Source organism: Desmodus rotundus, chromosome 8 (assembly GCF_022682495.2).
Source record: "Desmodus rotundus isolate HL8 chromosome 8, HLdesRot8A.1, whole genome shotgun sequence".
Classification (NCBI taxonomy): domain Eukaryota; kingdom Metazoa; phylum Chordata; class Mammalia; order Chiroptera; family Phyllostomidae; genus Desmodus; species Desmodus rotundus.
The window spans coordinates 78995488-79013999 of record NC_071394.1 but is presented as its reverse complement, the minus strand read 5'-3'; the positions used below and the strand labels follow the sequence as shown (position 1 = coordinate 79013999).

The 18512-nt window shown below is 40.3% G+C and overlaps 1 protein-coding gene across 1 annotated transcript in view; it reads right to left on the bottom strand.

Annotated features, from left to right (window-relative positions):
* The window catches only part of ADAMTS9 (ADAM metallopeptidase with thrombospondin type 1 motif 9), a 164678-nt gene that overhangs the window by 96374 nt on the left and 49792 nt on the right, over positions 1–18512 (bottom strand). Inside the window, exons 13-16 of the mRNA XM_053929461.1 lie at positions 10094–10275; positions 9869–10005; positions 8170–8287; positions 7822–7917 (exon numbers count right to left, since the gene is read on the bottom strand). Of these exons, the coding sequence (XP_053785436.1) occupies positions 7822–7917; positions 8170–8287; positions 9869–10005; positions 10094–10275 (533 nt within the window). The remainder of the gene's footprint in view (positions 1–7821; positions 7918–8169; positions 8288–9868; positions 10006–10093; positions 10276–18512) is intronic.

Below are 18512 nucleotides of genomic sequence, written 5' to 3'. Positions count from 1 at the left end.
CTGCTAACTCAATGTATGAAATATAAAATAACAATTTGTTAAAGGACCCATGGTAATGGACAATAGGGCGGGGACTGATTAAGGGATCAGGATGGGGGATGGGGTTGGCAAGGCAGGGGAGAGCAATGGGGAAAAAATTGGGACAACTGTAATTTAATAACAGTAAAAAAAATAAATAACACTTTGATAGACAGAGAGTCAGAGTGCAAAGAACATGGACTTTTCAGGCATATAGTCATGGAATCAAATCCTAATTCTGCTACTTGCTGGCTCTGTGTCCTTGGGGAATCACTTTCTCTTACACAGTCTCCATTTCTTTGTTTCTAAAACAGAGATAAAAACACCACCCTTCAAGGTGACTCTCAAAATTAAGAGACAATATAAGCATCCCAATTAGCCTAAGGTTTGTTATACAAGCCTCACAGTTGCAGGATTACAGAGGGAAGCAGAAGTGTTAGGATTTGAAAATATTTACAATGAACTGAACATGTACAAAATTGGCTGCCACACAAATATCCCTCTCTACTTTATATTAGATTTAGTTGGGCTTATTAAAATCTATGTTAGTCTTCTTTGACAGATGTGGAAATCTGAAAATCCACAGCCAATACGATGCTACAATGTCACTTTTTTGCTGAGGCCCATGGTGGTGACCAGCCTCCAATACAGGCCCAATGACCTTTGACTCCTGCAAGTCCCCTCGTGGGTCATTCCCTCCCACACTGAATAGCACTGACTGTGTAGTCACTAGGACATTGCAGAAATGACAGCGTGACTTCTGAAGCCAAGTCAAAGGCATTGTGGCTCTACCTTGCTCTTCTTTCAATCTCTGGTCTTAGGAAAAGCCAGTGATCGTGTTGTAAATAAACCAAACCATTGAGGGGCTTGTTGAAAACAGCAGTAAAGAACTCAAGCTTTCTGCCAACAGTGTCAGAGTGAGGACCCTGTCAAGTTTCAGATCCCATCAGAGTCTTGACTGATCTTGACTGCCACCTCATGAGACATCTCAAGCCAGAAACACCCGGCTACGCTGCTTCCAAATTCCTGTCTCACAAAAACTGGGAGACAGCTTATGTTTGTTCTTCTAAGCCACCGTGTTTTGAGATCATGTGTTAAACCATAAACACTGTTCAACAGACCTACCCAGACCAATATTTTTAAAACTGTAACCCCCTGCCCCTGCCAGCACAGATCCCCACTTCCTAAACCCTTTCCTGCCTTCGTTTCTCTCCACGGCACTTTGTTGATGTGCTCTCTCCCCAAACAAGGATGTCTTCCCCAGTAGGACAAGGATGTAGGGACTGTCCTATTCACTTCTATGCATATTCCAGCTTCCGAAAGAGAACTTGGTACAATAGATACTCAATAAATACTTTCCTTGGAAGAATAAATGAAGCTACTGCAGACCTTGCAAAAGATGAAACAAACAGTAAAGCTGAAAAAGTAATGTTGGAGAACTGCCTGCAACAAATGCCAAAATATTGGCCAACAAAGAACCTGACAGTCAGAGCAGTGAGAAACATAGGAAAGAGAACAGACAAGGAGAATGAGGTGACCTCTGCTTTCAGAAGAATAACTTATTTATCAAAGTGTCAAGAGAGACTATTGTGAAAGTGAATAAAGCCCCAGAAGTCTTTTTAACAATGACTTCCTTTCAGAGTTTACTGTTAAATTCAAATGTTAAGTGAAGAATATACTACTATGATATATGACTTGACTGGAAAACTCAGCAAAAATATTTATCAAGTGCTTTATTCTCCATTCTCAAAACCTGGGTATGACAGAAATTAAAATGTAATTTCATTGAACCTAAGAATGAGAAAAAATACATTTATTTTCATACTTTTTGATCAGTGTCTTTCCCCTTAGTATTATTAAAATTTTGGTTTTAAATACTAGTTCCCCCACCCCTGCTCTTTGAATAATGAATCCTCCTAAGTATTGGGCTGGACATGAAATAGGCACTCAACAGATCAGAGTTATTAAACATTCAGGCTCCAAACAAAATACTAGAGAAAAGCCCCCTTATCCTTTACAAATTGTGCATGATTAGGAAATCTCATCAGGAAAGGAACCCTTGAAATGTCCAGGCTATGTGTTTAGGTGAACAAGGGGAACATGGAAACTTAACTCATGGAGAGCAAATAGTTTTGTCCTGAGCATCAATGTCCATCAGTTGACACTGGCTGACCAAGAAACTATGCTGGACTGGAGTCATTGGCAGCTTCATGTCTCGGCATTATTTTAATGAAAATCTATCTTGGTTGTGGGATGGGGAGTGGCCCAAATGTCCTAATTCTAAATGTTTGCCAGATCCTCATCTGTCTTTCATTGATGCAAATAGTGCAATGTCTTTTACTGTGCAGGCAGAAGCAATGTGTACATAGGAGAGGTTTAGAGGATTTAGGGGGAAGTAGGTATTTTACCCTTACGTGGTAATCAAACAGGGCTGAGACAAGCTCTGAATATTCTTTGTGGCTCAGTAGCAGTAAGGTTCTTGCTCTCTTGCACAGGGGAACCTCACAGAGCTCACTAAATGGGACACTGTCCTGATGCAAAGATTACTCTTTGCAGGATCAGGAATTAAGCATTGAATTCTGACCCTAATCCAGCACTTCACTATTATAATTCCCACCCAAGTAAGCCCTGCCTGGGTCCTAAGGGAAGAATAAGATGCTTCACATGAAATGGTGGGGAAGAATGTGGTAACACAGGAAAAAAGCTTTAAAAAAGATTTTAAAAACCATCCAAAATCGTGGCTTCTTTTTCGTAGCTCAAAATTCTTTGGTAGTCCCTAATATCTACAGAATTTTAGTTCAAATTCCTTAAAATAACTTCCCTATATCTTTACAAATCTTATTCTGAGCTATTTTTCCAGCCTCACCATTCAGTCACACTGATAAACCTCATTTTCCAGTCACATGTATCCCCAAGTCTGTTTAGCCATACAGTTTTCTACAGGGAGGCAGAAACATGAGTGGTTAAGGGTGTAGGATCAGAAGTCAGACCGACAAGGATTCCACTTCTTCCTTTCTGTTTGTGTGATCTTGAGTAAGTTACTTAACCTCTCTAAGCCTCAGTTTCTTCCTCTGTAAAATGGATTTCTCACAGGATTGTTAAGAACATTAAACACGATAGTATACAGAGGCTTCTGTTCCTGGTAGATCATAATGCCTTTATATGCACTGTCTCCTTACCATATCTTTATCGATGCCTAATGTATGGATGAGAAAAGCATGACTTAAATAATAGTAAAACATTTTCCCAGGGCCAGATGACTTTCCATCATGGAAGTCTGTCTCTAAAGCCTGTTAACTATGAAAGTTTTCCAAGAAGGATGTCAACAAATGTTTGTTAAATGAGTAAACAAATTCATGAATTCTTTTTCCTTTGTACAAATAGAAACCTATGTTTAGCTATGAATTTTTTAAAAACTTAAATAGTTCGTTTAGCTAGACTGCATAAGCCCCTTTAGTAAAGTGACCATTTAAAAACATACTTTTATAAGGCCAAGAAAGATCCTAGTCCATAGTAGGTGCTCAATCAATAATGTGGAAAGAAGGAGTGATTGATTGAACCTGACATTCATGACAAGGAGAACAGACTGCTTTCCAGCAAGTAACAGTTTTTTTTGTCAGCCTTAACCTCTGACAACCTCGTCTCTCCTGCAACTTCCACCATATGAGACCCACCAGCCATCCAAAGGCACAAGTTTCAATGGGTCACTGATTGGAGATGAAGTTGTTTCCATGGCACCTGTGGCATCCTGCAGCTGCCTCCTAATGTGGCTCCTTCATGTGGTGATGGCAGGACATGCTGCCAGCAAAATCACCCAGTTCTTTCAAGCGAAGTGGCCTACTAACTACCCAGTTGATGTTTCCCTAAATGGGGAAATGAGATGTCACAAGTCCAGTTTGTAAATTAAGCTATAATTCAGTTTTGTTCACATTCAAAGAGCAGCCATTTATTTTAGGTGAACTCTGGGGCTCCTTCCCAAAGTCTCCAGGCTTCTTGTACTCATGCTGATTTGACCATTTTACCCTTCACTGCATCTTCTTATCCCAGAGATGGTGAGTAGGGAATGAGGTGGGAGTCACCATGTGAAGTGACGTTCCGCTTTATCTTGAACTGAATTGATTCCTGTCTTCCCATTGCCACAACTAATCAAGGGCTACATGTACTGAAGACAAATAAGTATCACAGAAATGACTCCTTTTTCTCCTCAAGAAATACAAACATGCTGGTACTGGGTGCAGCCTGGCCTTAACTCAACAGGAGGGAGGCATCTGTGTGAAAGAGTGACCTTTGACAAGGAGACTTTCTGCTTCAGTACCTTGTGAAACAAATAGTTTCCTGAAAATAACAGTCTACTGCCCAACCTCCTGCTAATGCGATTAGAGGAGCTAATTTCCTGGCTTTGTTTCCCCCACATTTCACCCATCAAGAGCTGGGTTGCTACAAAGACCCTCTCTCTCCTGGAAACGGCTCCCTCCCCAAAACATGCAGAAAGAATATCACTGGGCTGACCTTAAAAATATTATGGGGGGTAAGGATGAAGATTGCTTAGCAATGGAATGGCTGTGAATGGACTTGAACAAGATTCAACAGTGGGTTTTTATACCTTCTTAGAGCATTTACGGCACCTTTCTTCAAGCCAAGAGCAAACTTTTACACACACCAGATCTGATGACATCACATTCTTCCTAACTTGTTAAGAAACCACTGCAAGGCTCAAAGGCTCTGAAGTCTCAACCTTCACACTCAGTGAACTGTGACCTGCCATCTCTGCTTGCACACTTGTCACGTGCATCCAAGGAGATGTTCTTTTGCTAACAGATGAGTTGACCATTCCATTCCATTAAAGAGCCATGACTGCTTCAGATGACAAATCTTTAATTCTACTTTCATTCTTTACCAAAAGATTAAGAAATTTCCAGTGAGGAATAAAAGGTTATCAGAAGGCCTTCCTCACTTCAGGCACCTGACCTGATTAATGAAGTTGAATTGAATTGAGGCCCCTACTTGAAAAGAGATTACTTTTCCAAGAAGGAGAAGAATAAGGGAGAATCCTTCTCCCTTTCAGGGAAAAGAAAGGAGGTCAACATGGCTTTCAGCTCTCAGGAAATTAATTTATAAAGGAGGTTGTATGCAATGCTGCTGGATTTAATTAGAAAGTAGTAAGGTGACATGCTCAAATTAATAACCCAATGTATGAAGAAAAATGTTTAACCCATTTTGCACAGTGATGGAATGACAAATGTGGGATTGTCAAAAAAAATAATTTGGAAAGAATCCCCAAGATCTTTTTTAACTGTCTTATAAAGTCACCACTCATTTAGATACTTAGGATGTGGAAAGCTGATTCAGCCACTGAGTAATTAATTCCAAGTATGACTTTATGTTCTTTAAAACAAGGGGTGACTTTGTCTATTTCCATGGCCATCCCATCCCCCATTAAGCACACAGTAGGTACTCCATAATGAGAAATGGTTGTTCAACAATTCAGCAATCATGTACTTAGCATCATGTGTAGGCTTTATATCAAGAGCTAAAGATATAAAGACACAGCCTCTGACCTTAAAACCTAGTGATCACATGATAGATAAAACACAAGTTGTCTCGTGTCAGTTGATGGCCACTTCATCCTCTCAGTTGCTCATGTCCAAACCTTGGAGTCATCTCCTCTTTCTCTCACATACCATATTCAACCCATCAACAAATCATAATGCCTCTGCCTTCAAAACATATCCAGAAGTTTACCATGTACCATACCTCTGCTGCAACCACTTGGGACCAAACTACCAGTGTCCCATGGATTATTGCAGTAATTTCCTAACCAATCTTCCTGCCTCTGCCGCATACCCTCCCCTACCATCTGCTCTCAACATAACAGCCGGAGTACTTCTTTGAAAAATAAACGCAATCATATCATGCTATTCCTCACTCAAAACCCCATGTCTCTCAGTATAATCCTTTCAGTGGTTACATGGCCCTTTCTGATCTAGCCCTGATACCCATTTAACCTCATCTAGGATTGTCTGTGCTCACTCTGCTCCAGCCACACTAGCCTCCCTCTACTCTTGGAACAATCCAGACATGCTCCTCCTTCAAGGATCTTGGACTGGCTGTCCCCTCGGCTTGGAATATTCTTCCTTCAGGTGTCTTGTTACCTCTTACTACATTTCAAATATTTCAACACCACTGTTTCCAGCCCATCGTCAGTATCCCAATTTCCATTATGCTGCTCTATTTTCTAATAGCATGTATCATCTTCTAACAGTATGTAGTTTGCTCATCTATTAATGTCTATCTATTGCAGTTATTTTTGACCAGTGTGCCCCAAGAATTTTAAAACATGCAATACCTAACTATTTAGTCAGAGGCACTGACCTCTTTTCCCTTTGGTGGTCAAATAAAAAAAATGACCAATAGCTATCCTGAGTGAATGAATAAAAATTACACCTATTTTTGTCAGATCAGCATAAAATATAATATATTTTTTGGTGTGCTGCAGAATTTTAGTAATTAGTGTATGTGTGTCATGAGATGAGCAAGGTTGAAAATCACTGCTCTACTCCTACCAAAAAATAAGTTCCAAGAAAACAGAGATTTTTATTTATTTTATCCATTTTGTTATTGTGCCTAGTACATATTGAACGAATGACTGATTGAATGAATAATGACACACTGAAGAAGACACTATAATGGAGTCACGTCTAAATACTGTATTTAATTAGCATGCTTGACTCAAGGGTCATTGTCTATCTGATGAAAGAATTCATGCAGACATTCCAAAATATAGATAGAGGCTTTAATTTAACTAACACTCATTTGCTACCTCAATATGCTCAAATGTTTGGAGAAGCCTCAACAGAGGTTGTATTCAGGTGGGTAAATAGACTTCCCATCTGGACATTATAAGACAGAAAGTACATTAGCACATTCATTTCTGTTAAAAACTGACCGCCAAGCAAGACTGCCCTGATTTCATCTAGATTGGAGTGTAAGCCATGTTGCTTTTCATGACTAGGAGGACTCTGGTTGTGCAAGTTGGTTGTGATCAGTTGAACCCCTTTCTGTCATGACTCCATGCCCATGTGCTCCTTTTAATTAAAAATGGCTGGCAAATTTCATAATCACTAATTGCAGTTTACAGAATGATATATTGAAGCGAGACTGGGCTGAGCAAACTGTTGAAAATGAACACAGGGTTGTTGGTGTCTTGTGGTTTAAATATAGGGAATAGCTATGAATTAATCATGTGCCTGAGCATGATGAGAGGAGGATGAAGAATCTGTAAAGTGACAAGGTGGACCATTCTAGTAATGACATGAGAAAAATATTGCCACTACAGAACCTTTTGGAATGACCAGGTATAATGAAATACTGAATAAGTCCGCCAGTGGTCTGCTCTTGGTTAGAGCTGATAATGTAAAAATAGTCAGGTAATACCTCTAATAAAACATTTGCAAGTCAGTTACCCACAGGACAGATTATTTGAAAAAGACTAATGAGTAATGATTTTATGCTAACTTACAAGGCAAGTACTTTCAAAATTTGCTTTAGGGCCTTTCTGTTTTTTAAGAACCAGAGTAAAGCCCTAGATATTGACTAGTATAACTGAATGACTCTTAAATCAATACTCTGAGTGTATACATATGAGGGAGAAATAAAATTGTGAATTTCAAGATCAATTTCTTTTACGAAACTACATGACACCTGAACGTTCTCCATGTGCAATAGGGGAAAGGAAGTAGTTAGTATCTGCCACCTGCTCCAGAAAACCAGAATTCCTGCAAATAGCAGGGGCACCCATCTCACCTAAGTAGTTATCATCCTCTGGCCTCCCTGAGAAGCTGTGCTGCCGCACATCGATGCTGGTAGCACCAGCTGGAATTCGGACCACCATATTATAACCTGAAAAGAATTAAGCAGAAATTCAGTATTCCATAGCATGGTTCACTTTCTCTAAGCATAGAAAAAAGTGTGGGAAACAAAGGAATATAATATAACTCTCACTATTAGGTGCCTTATAGACAGATGGATAATGCACTTCAACAAGACTGATCTTACTGCTTGACATTATTACTTTTTACATATTACGTATGGTGAACAACTATCACACTTTGAACACTTTATTTCTCATGGTTGTTAGAAACAGAATCTTACCATATTTTGCTGTATTAAATGTTCCTGCCACCGTTTTGCATGAAGAATTATCACCACCGCACACCCCACATTTATCTTTCCGGGCTTTTGAGTTTAAAACATGATCACATCCAGCTTGCTTTTAAAAAGAAGACATTTGAAGTAAGTATTGTTTCAATGATCTACGTCCATATAATGTTAATTTCAATTAAACATTATAAGTTTTATAAATATTATAAAACAATAAGCTATGTGTTTCTTTGCATGATGTACCTTCAAAATGACAACCAAGTTAAGTCTCTTTAGGCTTGCAAGGGTTGAGAACTCAAACTTGCTATGGAAAATATGGTCCTTGGACCAGCAGCCCTGAGCATCCCGGATGCTGTCAGAAAGGCAGATTCTTGAGTCCCACTCAGATCTATTGAATCACCGTAGATTTTCTAGCAGGTTAACAAGCTCCTTAGGTACTGCATCTACAGATTAAAGTTTGAGAAGTACTAGTCTACAGGTAAGTGGAGTAAATGAAAATAATCACTTGGGATTGGAAAAAAGGAGCAGTGAGGATTGTACCCAATTAAAGAGCTCACATCCTATCTTAAGGGAGCAGCTGCTGTGCACTCCAGACTAATTCCACCATGTAGAAACAGGAGCCTAATGTTGACATTTCCCAATTTTTCAAGACAAGCTGGAAATTTTATTTTATGTGAAGTTGCCTATGGTTAAATAGTGAACATGAATGGAGGACAAAGATGGCTGCAGACCACCAGTTTGAGACCTGAGGCTCCAAATGGCCTCCTGAATTTCTTCACGTCTCAATGCAAAGCACAAGTGTAGACAGAGGTCTGAGGGCAACAGCAATAACCAGAAGACCAGAAAGACAGAGTTCACATTCTCGTCCATTTGGTTCCTTTGTAAAAATTAGTCTCCAAGGAGCAACTCAAGTGCTACTATAATGTGGACTGAAAAAGAGGTAGTGTGCACTGTCAGCCATAAACTGGGAAGTGGGAATGCTCTCCGGGGCTCTGTCAATCAGATCCTCCCGATCAGGAGCTCCAATCTGCCATGGACCACATGAAATAAACAAACATAGCATCTCATAGATCTGCTGTGTTAGGAATGATTTCTGACTGTGAGCACAGTGAAATGGTATCAAGTCCTTGAGAAATCACTGCTCTGGTGCTTTATCATTGGCCAGAAGTTTCTGGATTTCTCTTTGAAGGGTAAATAACAGGTATGTCTCAGGCAGAAGCTATCCTGCTTAAAATCAGAAAAATAACAGGTATGTCTCAGGCAGAAGCTATCCTGCTTAAAATCAGAAAGACAAATCTGAGGAAGGCCAGCTCCTCCTCACATGATCATTCTGGAGCAGAGTTATTCAACTTATAAATTGCTGTCAGGAAGCATTTGGCTCTAACCTTAAGCACTGAGGTTACAGTAAAGAAGTGTGTGTGAAAATTATTGCAATAAATCTTCACAGGGAGGTTTTGTGTAGACCCCCTGAGAGGCTGATAATGTCAAGAAAAATCTAGGGCAGTGGTTCTCAAACTTTGGCATGCATCAGAATCAGGGGATGTTGATGCTTCTCTGGAGACCTCACTTTGAGAACCACTGCCCCAGAGATAGTGCACAGGAATTTGCAGCTGCTACCCTGTCAAGAAAGCCACAAACCACAGCTTGGCAGTAAGACAACACAGTGACGAAAACACCATTTGGTACTTACCCGGCAAAGGCCTTGGACACAGATATCACTGGTGTTCTCACCACATGGGGTCCCATCTATCACTTTGTCTCGGAGCTGATAATAGACTGTGCTCCCTACCACCCTGCAGAACAATCTGCATCGGTCCTTCAACAAAACTAGAGAGGAGAGACATAATGCAGTGTGACTTTTGTGCCTGGACCCATACCGGCCTGCCAACCGTGCACTCTGCACCGAGACACTTACTTCCACTGTACTTAGGCACCCAGCGCACATTTGGAGGTAGACCGTTGATATTAAAATGCTTCCCATCAAACTGAGAACACTGTTCCTCTCGGAAGTCTCGTATCTGCTTGAGACATGGCTCTGTGTTGCAAGACTTAAATTTCATTCTATTCCCTATACAGTACTTTCCACCGTTTTTTGGCCTGAGAAAAGGTAAAGAACACATACATTGTCTTATAATGTATTTTTCAAGCATCACTCTCTCATCTGTGGCATCCTGTCTTGCAGGGAAGTAAATTTGAAGTAGCTGGAGACAGAGAACAAGACAAGGGCTCTAAAATCTGGGTTTGCATTCTGCCTTCAACACCATTTAGTGTCTAACCTTGGGCAAGTCACTTAACCTGGAGCCTCAGTCCTTCCCATCTGTAAAACAGGAAGGTGCTGTTTGATAAGGCTGCTGTGAAGATAAAGTACTAGAGTGTGTAACTTAAAGTATGGAATACAAAGCCTGGAATCTATTGTGTCATTTTACCTCCTCTTTCTCCCAAACATTCACAGTCCTTTGATTTTAAAAATGTAGAAGATGAAAGGTACAGATGAGTAAAATGTCCCCTGTCTAGTTTCTCATGGGAAACCACCCTAAATCTTTGCATTCTACTTCCATGCATTCTCTCCCTCCTCTTTCCCCACCAATAACCATGGTTTTTGTTTGTTTTACAAATAAGACAGAATAAAGGGAATGGATTTGTCTATATTTTGACTAACTTAACAGGAGAAGCAGGAGAGAGCATATTGGCATCATTACCCTTTGTGTGACAAGAGAATGGAGTATGTCTTACAAAGCATCACAGTGCAAATTTAATTTCTGCATGCAACCCGTACATGTATTTTCCAGATGTGACCCAGAGAGTAAATTATACAACACATCTCCCAGCAGTCAACAGCTTGCCAAATTCATCATGGAAACTGGAAGATCACAGAATCATAGGAAGTCTGGCTCACCCACCCAGGGCTGGAGCAGCTCAGATTTCACTGCTACCCTAGGACACCTCTCAAACCTACCCACCTTTCTTCTTGGAAATGAATCTTTGTTTTTTGTTTTGTTTTGTTAAACCAGGCCTTGGAGGAATGGGAAATGTTTCCAAGCCCATACAACACAAAACAAGAGGCAGCCTAGCAGAACGGGTAAGAGTTGGATCTGGCTTCTGCTCTTGCTCTGCCCTCACTGTGTGATCTTAGACAAAGTTCTTAGTCTCCCTGCACTTCAGTTTTCTCCTTCTCTAAAATAAGTGCACAGAGTATATGCCTGAAATGTTAACTACTATGATATTATATGAGTATTCCCAATCTGATCTGATCCAATTCAGCAGTTTGCTTGTTCGGAGTACCAAACCTGAGCAGCAACAGGGTTTGCATCGTGAGGTGGGACTCCTGGCTACGACACTGTCATAAACATGTTCCCTCGATCAAAGATTTGTAGAGTAAGGTAAGAACATAGGCTTTACAGTTATAAGCTGGGCACTTCTGTATAAACTCCCTGGCCTCTCTGAGCTCCGTCCTGCACATGTAAAGCAGAGATGATACTGTGCCCATGAAAGGCTTGTTATGTATCTGAGTGTGGTAAATATTTATCATGAAGAAGACTGCACCTAGTGATGCAAAATGGCACATAACCCAGCAGTATCTGTCTGATTGCTTTCCCATTAAACACAATTAGGCCCATAAGCTTTATATTTGCATTGTGCATTTGAATAGCCAAAACTCACTCATGTTTTGCTCAAGAGAAAGGCAGAAGTAATTTTATACCAAGCAAGAGGAGGTAAAGAGAAGTTAAATACTTTGCCCAAGGTCATACCGATAATAAAAAAAAGCAGACAGGACTGGAAATCAAGTTCCCCAGGTTCCTTCTGTATGCTCCTTCTGCTACATCATCCAGGTGCCATAGTCCAGAATCTTTTCTATTTCTCTTTTGATGCCATTTAGAGATACATACAACCTTGGTTTCCTGGATACCAAGCTCTTCTCTCAGTACAGAGGCACCCAGTCTCATGCATAAAATACCAGGTTACACATGAATAATAGATCAGACCCACACAGCTGTTCAGGTGAAACTTGCTTTAAATGTGCTGCAAGGATTACCCCTTCAACTTTTCCTCAAACTGAAATGATCTTTGTGAATCTTTTTAAATGGCCCAACTAACTATGGTGGATTGATCATTTATTTATTGCCTGAAAATAATTCACATTTCTTTCTCTTTGAAAATAAAATTTTTTAGAAGTTGATTTTTTTTCTTTTGGTTTTGTTACATAATGAGTCTTAGCTGGCTTTTGCAATTGACCAAATGCAGCAGTGCTTTGGGTTAATGCTTGTAGGTGGCTTTCCTGCAGATAATGACACTTTCCATCTTTGCTTGCTTTGACCACTATCAAATAGCAAACGGCATTTAGTGATTTATTTTTATAAATGACCTTTTAAAGAGAGGAAGGAAGAGAGGGACAATAGTGGAAAATAGGGGAAGGGCCATCCAGGAACATGTATAAAGGACACATGGACAAAGCCAAAGGGGGTAGGTTCGAGGGTGGGAGACAGGGATGGGTGGGGATGGTGTGTGTGGGGGTGAGAATGGAGACACTGTAGTTGAACAAAAATTTTTAAGAAAATGAAAAAAAGCACATAGAAAACCCTCTATGTGAGGGTCCATATTTCTGAGGATTATGAGGATGAACCCTAAAAACAGAGGGTTTGAATCCCAGCCCTACCTGTTAATAACAGTGCAATCTTAGGCAGGCCACTTCATCTCTCTAAGCTTGTCCCCCTGTCTTTAAAAGGGAGATGGTACTAATAATGTCTACTTTACAGGGCTGAGTGAGGGTTAACTGGATTAATACATTCAAAGCACTTGAACAAGGCCTGCCACACAGTAAATGTTTAGCTATTTCAAGAGTCCACAAACTACAGTGTGGGGGCCAAAATTTGGCCCATTGTATGGTTTTTACATAACTGGGGAGAAAATAATATTTTGTATATTTTAAAACAAAGAAAAAATGTTTTAAAATTTGGGATATGTAGTAATTATGTCAAATTCAAATTTCAGTGTTTATAAATAAAGTTTTATTAGAATACAACCACACCCACTCTTTACATGTTATCTATGTATGTTTCTTTTTTTGATATATTTATTGATTATGCTATTACAGTTGTCCCATTTCCCCCCTTCACTCCACTCTATCCTGCACACCCCCTCCCTCCCACATTCCCCCCCTATAGTTCATGTCCATGGGTCATACTCATAAGTTCTTTGGCTTCTACATTTCCTACACTATTCTTACCCTCCCCCTGTCTATTTTCCACCTATCATCTATGCTACTTATTCTCTGTACCTTCCCCCCTCTCTCCCCCTCCCAATCTCCTATTGATAACCCTCCATGTGATCTCCATTTCTGTGGTTCTGTTTCTGTTCTAGTTGTTTGCTTAGTTTTCTTTTGTTTTGGTTTTAGCTGTGGTTGTTAATAACTGTGAGTTTGCTGTCATTTTTACTGTTTATATTTTTTATCTTCTTTTTCTTAGATAAGTCCCTTTAACATTTCATATAATAATGGTTTGGTGATGATGAACTCCTTTAACTTGACCTTATCTGAGAAGCACTTTATCTGCCCTTTCATTCTAAATGATAGCTTTGCTGGATACAGTAATCTTGGATGTAGGTCCTTGCCTTTCATGACTTGGAATACTTCTTTCCAGTCCCTTCTTGCCTGTAAGGTCTCTTTTGAGAAATCAGCTGGCAGTCTTATGGGAACCCCTTTGTAGGTAACTGTGCCCTTTTCTCTTGCTGCTTCTAAGATTCTCTCCTTCTGTTTCATCTTGGGGAATGGAATTATGATGTGCCTTGGTGTGTTCCTCCTTGGGTCCAGCTTCTTTGGGACTCTGAGCTTCCTGGACTTCCTGGAAGTCTATTTCCTTTGCCACACTGGGGAAGTTCTCCTTCATTATTTGTTCAAATAAGTTTTCAATTTTTGTTCTTCCTCTTCTCCTTCTGGCACCCCTATAATTCAGATGTTGGAATGTTTCAAGATGTCCTGGAGGTTCCTAAGCCTCTCCTCAGTTTTCCGAATTCTTGTTTCTTCATTCTTTTCTGGTTGGATGTTTCTTTCTTCCTTCTGGTCCACACTGTTGATTTGAGTCCCAGTTTCTTTCACATCACTGTTGGTTCCCTGTACATTTTCCTTTGTTTCTCTTGGCATAGCCTTCATTTTTTCATCTGGTTTTCAAACAAATTCAACCAATTCTGTGAGAGTCTTGATAACCAGTGTTTTGAACTGTGCATCTGATAGGTTAGCTATCTCTTCCTTGCTTAGTTGTATTTTTTCTGGAGCTTTGAAGTGTTCTGTCATTTGGGCCATTTTTTTTTTTTTGGTCTTGGCGTGTCTGTTACTTAAAGGGGCGGAGCCTTAGGTGTTCACGGGGGCAGGGTAAAGCTGGTGGCTGCGCTGTGAAGCTGTACGTGGGGGAGGGGCGGAGAGGGAGCAATGGTGCCCCCTTCACTCTCCACCGGACCTCAATCTTTCACTCCGCTACCCACAATCAAACTGGGCCCCTCTGGTGCTGGTTCCTGAGTGGGTGGGCTTGTGTACACTCTAGGCCCCTGTGGGTCTCTCCAAGGACCTCTCCTGTGAGGCTGGGAGTCTCTCCTGCTGCAACCCCAACCCCCACGGGCATTTTCAGTCAGAGGTTTGAGGCTTTATTTCCCCTGCACTGGAGCCCTGAGTTACCTGGTCTGCTTTGCTCCCTTCCATTGTCCCAGTTTATCTGTGCGTGAGTGTGGGGCTGGGGGGGTCCTACCCGCCGCTCTGCCTGCCCCGTTCTCCACCACTCTGAGTCCAGCCCTCTCGGTTTATCTGTTCGTGAATGTGGGGCTGCAGGGTCTGCTAGTGGTCAGACTGCCTGCCCCTTTTGTCCCACACTCCGCCAGCCAGTCTCAGTCCCGCCAGGGCCACTTGAGTCCTCTCCTCCCCTGGCTGCCTGTGTCCACCCCTCCAACTGGTCTGGATGTATGTTTCTTTTTTTATCTACTTTTTTTATCTACTTGGACTTCCTTGCCATTCGATTTTCTGTCAGTTCTGGTTGTGCGAGGAGGCACAGTATGTCTACCTATGCTGCCATCTTGGTTCTTCACTATGTATGTTTCTTACTACATCAGCAAGGTTGAATAGTTGGGACAGAGAGCCTATGGTCCTCAAAGTCTAAAATACTTAAGAAATATTTTACAGAAAAAGTGTTTGTTTATGAAGAAAGTTTGCTGGCCCCTGAGCTATTCTTATGACTATGCATGGACATGTTATGAGGTAGGTAGTGGTACTCTTGTTTCTGATACTTTGTTAGAACTGGGCTCAGAAATGTTAAGTATTCTGGTAGGGTCATGTGCCAATTAAGTGAGATGCACTGGCTGAGGCCAACCCAAACCTTTCACTCATGATCTGGCCTCTGCTATGCTGCCTCTCTTGAAACAGGACTCGTCCCATATCAAAACTCCTTCTCTGATTTTATTTGCTTTGTACAAAAAGGCAGATTATATTTGATTAATAAACATATATTTGCCCTTTTGAAATATATGGCTTATCTTATATCTTAGTCCAGGGGTGTCAAACTCATTTTCACCAGGGACCACCAGCCTTGTGATTGCCTTCAAAGGGCCGAATGTAATTTTAAGGCTGTATAAATGCAACCACTCCTTAACAGTTAAGTGAGAGCTTGGTGCTGCCACCAGGTAGAAACAAGTTACCAGGCTGGATAAAACAAGGTGGAGGGCCAGATTCAGCCTGCGGGCCTTGTGTTTGCCACCTGTGTCCTAGCCAATATAATCTTTGCCTGATTGGCATGTACTGTGTAATGGGGAGGGCTTTAGCCAATTTAATTTACCTTTCAGTATGGAAAAAATTCATCTTATATTTTATTAATTTAGCTGGTTAGGGGTATTTTTTTCCATGTAGGGAAATACTAAAAATTATAGGAAATGCAACTGGAAAAAATATTAACCACATTTTCCAACTACTAAGATCTTCTAAAAGTATTGCATGTCAAATAGGGAGGAAAAGGGCTTAGAAATTGCTAGATTAATTACTATGAAAGTAACTATATTTAGCACAGCCAAGATGAATCTTTCTTTCAAGCACAACCATGCCTATTCATATATACAAAGAAACTTTGCAATGCTTCATCACCAAAGATGAAGGAATTTTTGCAAAGATCATCACAGGTGCATTCTGCCGTCAAGGAAAGCTAATCTTTAGTCTGCAAATGGGTTTGAACAGAAATCTGAACTTCTACGTTTACTTACAGTGGGTTAGGGCAGGTTGTTTAGGGTCAACACAAGGAAGGAATTTCTAATGATGCAACAGGCAGCCCCAGAAGGTAATGTATTTCCTAAGCTTGGAAGATTTTAAGAAGGAGTCAAATGGCCAGCTACAGAATGTGCTGAAAAGCTATTCAAGGATTAGATGAGATGAGCCAGGAAGCTGTACTAGTCATCACTGATGATCCTGCCAGATGCAGCAGTGTATGGAACTGGATATTAAATTCATTAGTTAACGGTGGTCGCACTGTAGCCAACTTGCGACATTTTCAAGTAAGTTCATCCAGCTCAATGCCTCAAAAAACCTTCACTTCAATTCTTTACAGCCAAATGAGAGGTTTTCTTTCTTAGATGAAATAGACATATGCCTACACTCTTTATGTAAGATTGCATCAGTAGTTGCTATGGTGAAAGCCTAAACGAGAAATATCCAGTTCACAATCATGTCTCTTCTCAAGTCTATGAATTTATTATTATTTTTAAATTTAACCTACTTCCTAATTGAAAAACAAGACAGAAGCACTAGAAGAGGGAAATACTTTGACTTTCATAAAGAACTGGTTTGATTTTTTATTTTTATGGGGTGTAACAATTCCATAAACCATTTTTTTTTCCAATCACCAGGACACTCAGAGTCAAATTCAGAGCACAGAATAACAAGCACAGGCCCACTGGCCTGAGAATGTGCCTTCTGGTTCCAATGCTGGTCTTGTTCTGACACTGTCTTTTGATTTAGTGGTTCTAATTTAAACTTTTACCCTATTACATATTTCTCATAGATTTGGTGAACATATAATTAATTGCTCAAGCCAGGGCACCTTGAGAATTAAAAAGGGAGCAATTAAACTTCTCCAGGAAGACAGATGTAAACTGAACTGTTTTTATAAACCAGAATAAATGCTCATTTTACCTGTAGGACATTGGTCAAAAATGGGATTAAGAAAAATAAATATAGCATATAAAGAAAATATCAGGGCCCAACTGTCATGATGGCATACCTATAGCACTGTACACAAACTGAGAACAAAACATTTTTTAACTAAAATTAGAAAGCATGCAGTTTACGCAGCTGGCTCAAAGGTATAGCACAATCCATGTGCATGGCAACACTACTTTTCTCTTCTAGCTTCTACACTTTCAAGGAAAAAAACCTAAAAATTCAGCATAATATTTCTGAATGTTAAACAAATACATTCTTGAATCACATGAATACTGTGAAAAATAAAAACAACCCAGTGTTCTTAATAGAGACAACCTTGGATTCTGAAAGTGGAGCTCTACATTAAAATCTCGGGGCTCCTCAAACTGACAAAAGCAGGTTGCCAGGAGGGGCAACCATTCCCCTCAAACTGAGAATGAGGACAGCAACCACTTCTGTATTCTACATGGTGAGCCATTTACTCTGCAAGTTCCCTGAAAAAGCTTTTAAACTGAGATTTGGATCTGATTTTCCCTTTCTGTGTTCCCCTCTCTCATCAAATTGACTTCCCTGGTGCCACTGTAACCTTGGTTTCAGAGGCACTCTCCTTCCTCAATGCACAGGGACATCCCACAGTGCAAATAACTTGGAGGTGTTTTAATGAAGTAATGTCTGTGCAGACACTTGACTAGGTGGATTGTATCATTTCAAAACCTCCCATAGCAAACAGCAAGTACAAGGACCTCTAACTGAAGTCTTTAATGATTTGTTCCTAACTTCTGAATGTGAGGATCTTCACTTTGAAGCTCAAGATCCTTTCCTGCTGAAATCTTTACATGGGTGGTTTTCTTTGTCTGGCCCATTCCCATTATGGAATGCTTTATCTCTCTCCACTTTCCACAGCACTTTTACAATTGCTTTAATACTTAAAAAAGAAGAGAACAGAAGGGAAGAGAAGAGGAAGGAAAGAAAAAAGACCAAACACTTCTTTTGAATACAACATTCTTGAGTCAAAATTTCAAAAGTGCCTACTATTCGCAGTATCCATACCCTCATAATAATACAGCTTACGATACCGATTTGGCTCAATGTAACCACCTCATAGTTTTTACTTTGTAAAAAATTCATATTTGCTGTTAGCCTAAAATATTTTATTTTAAAGTTTCAACAA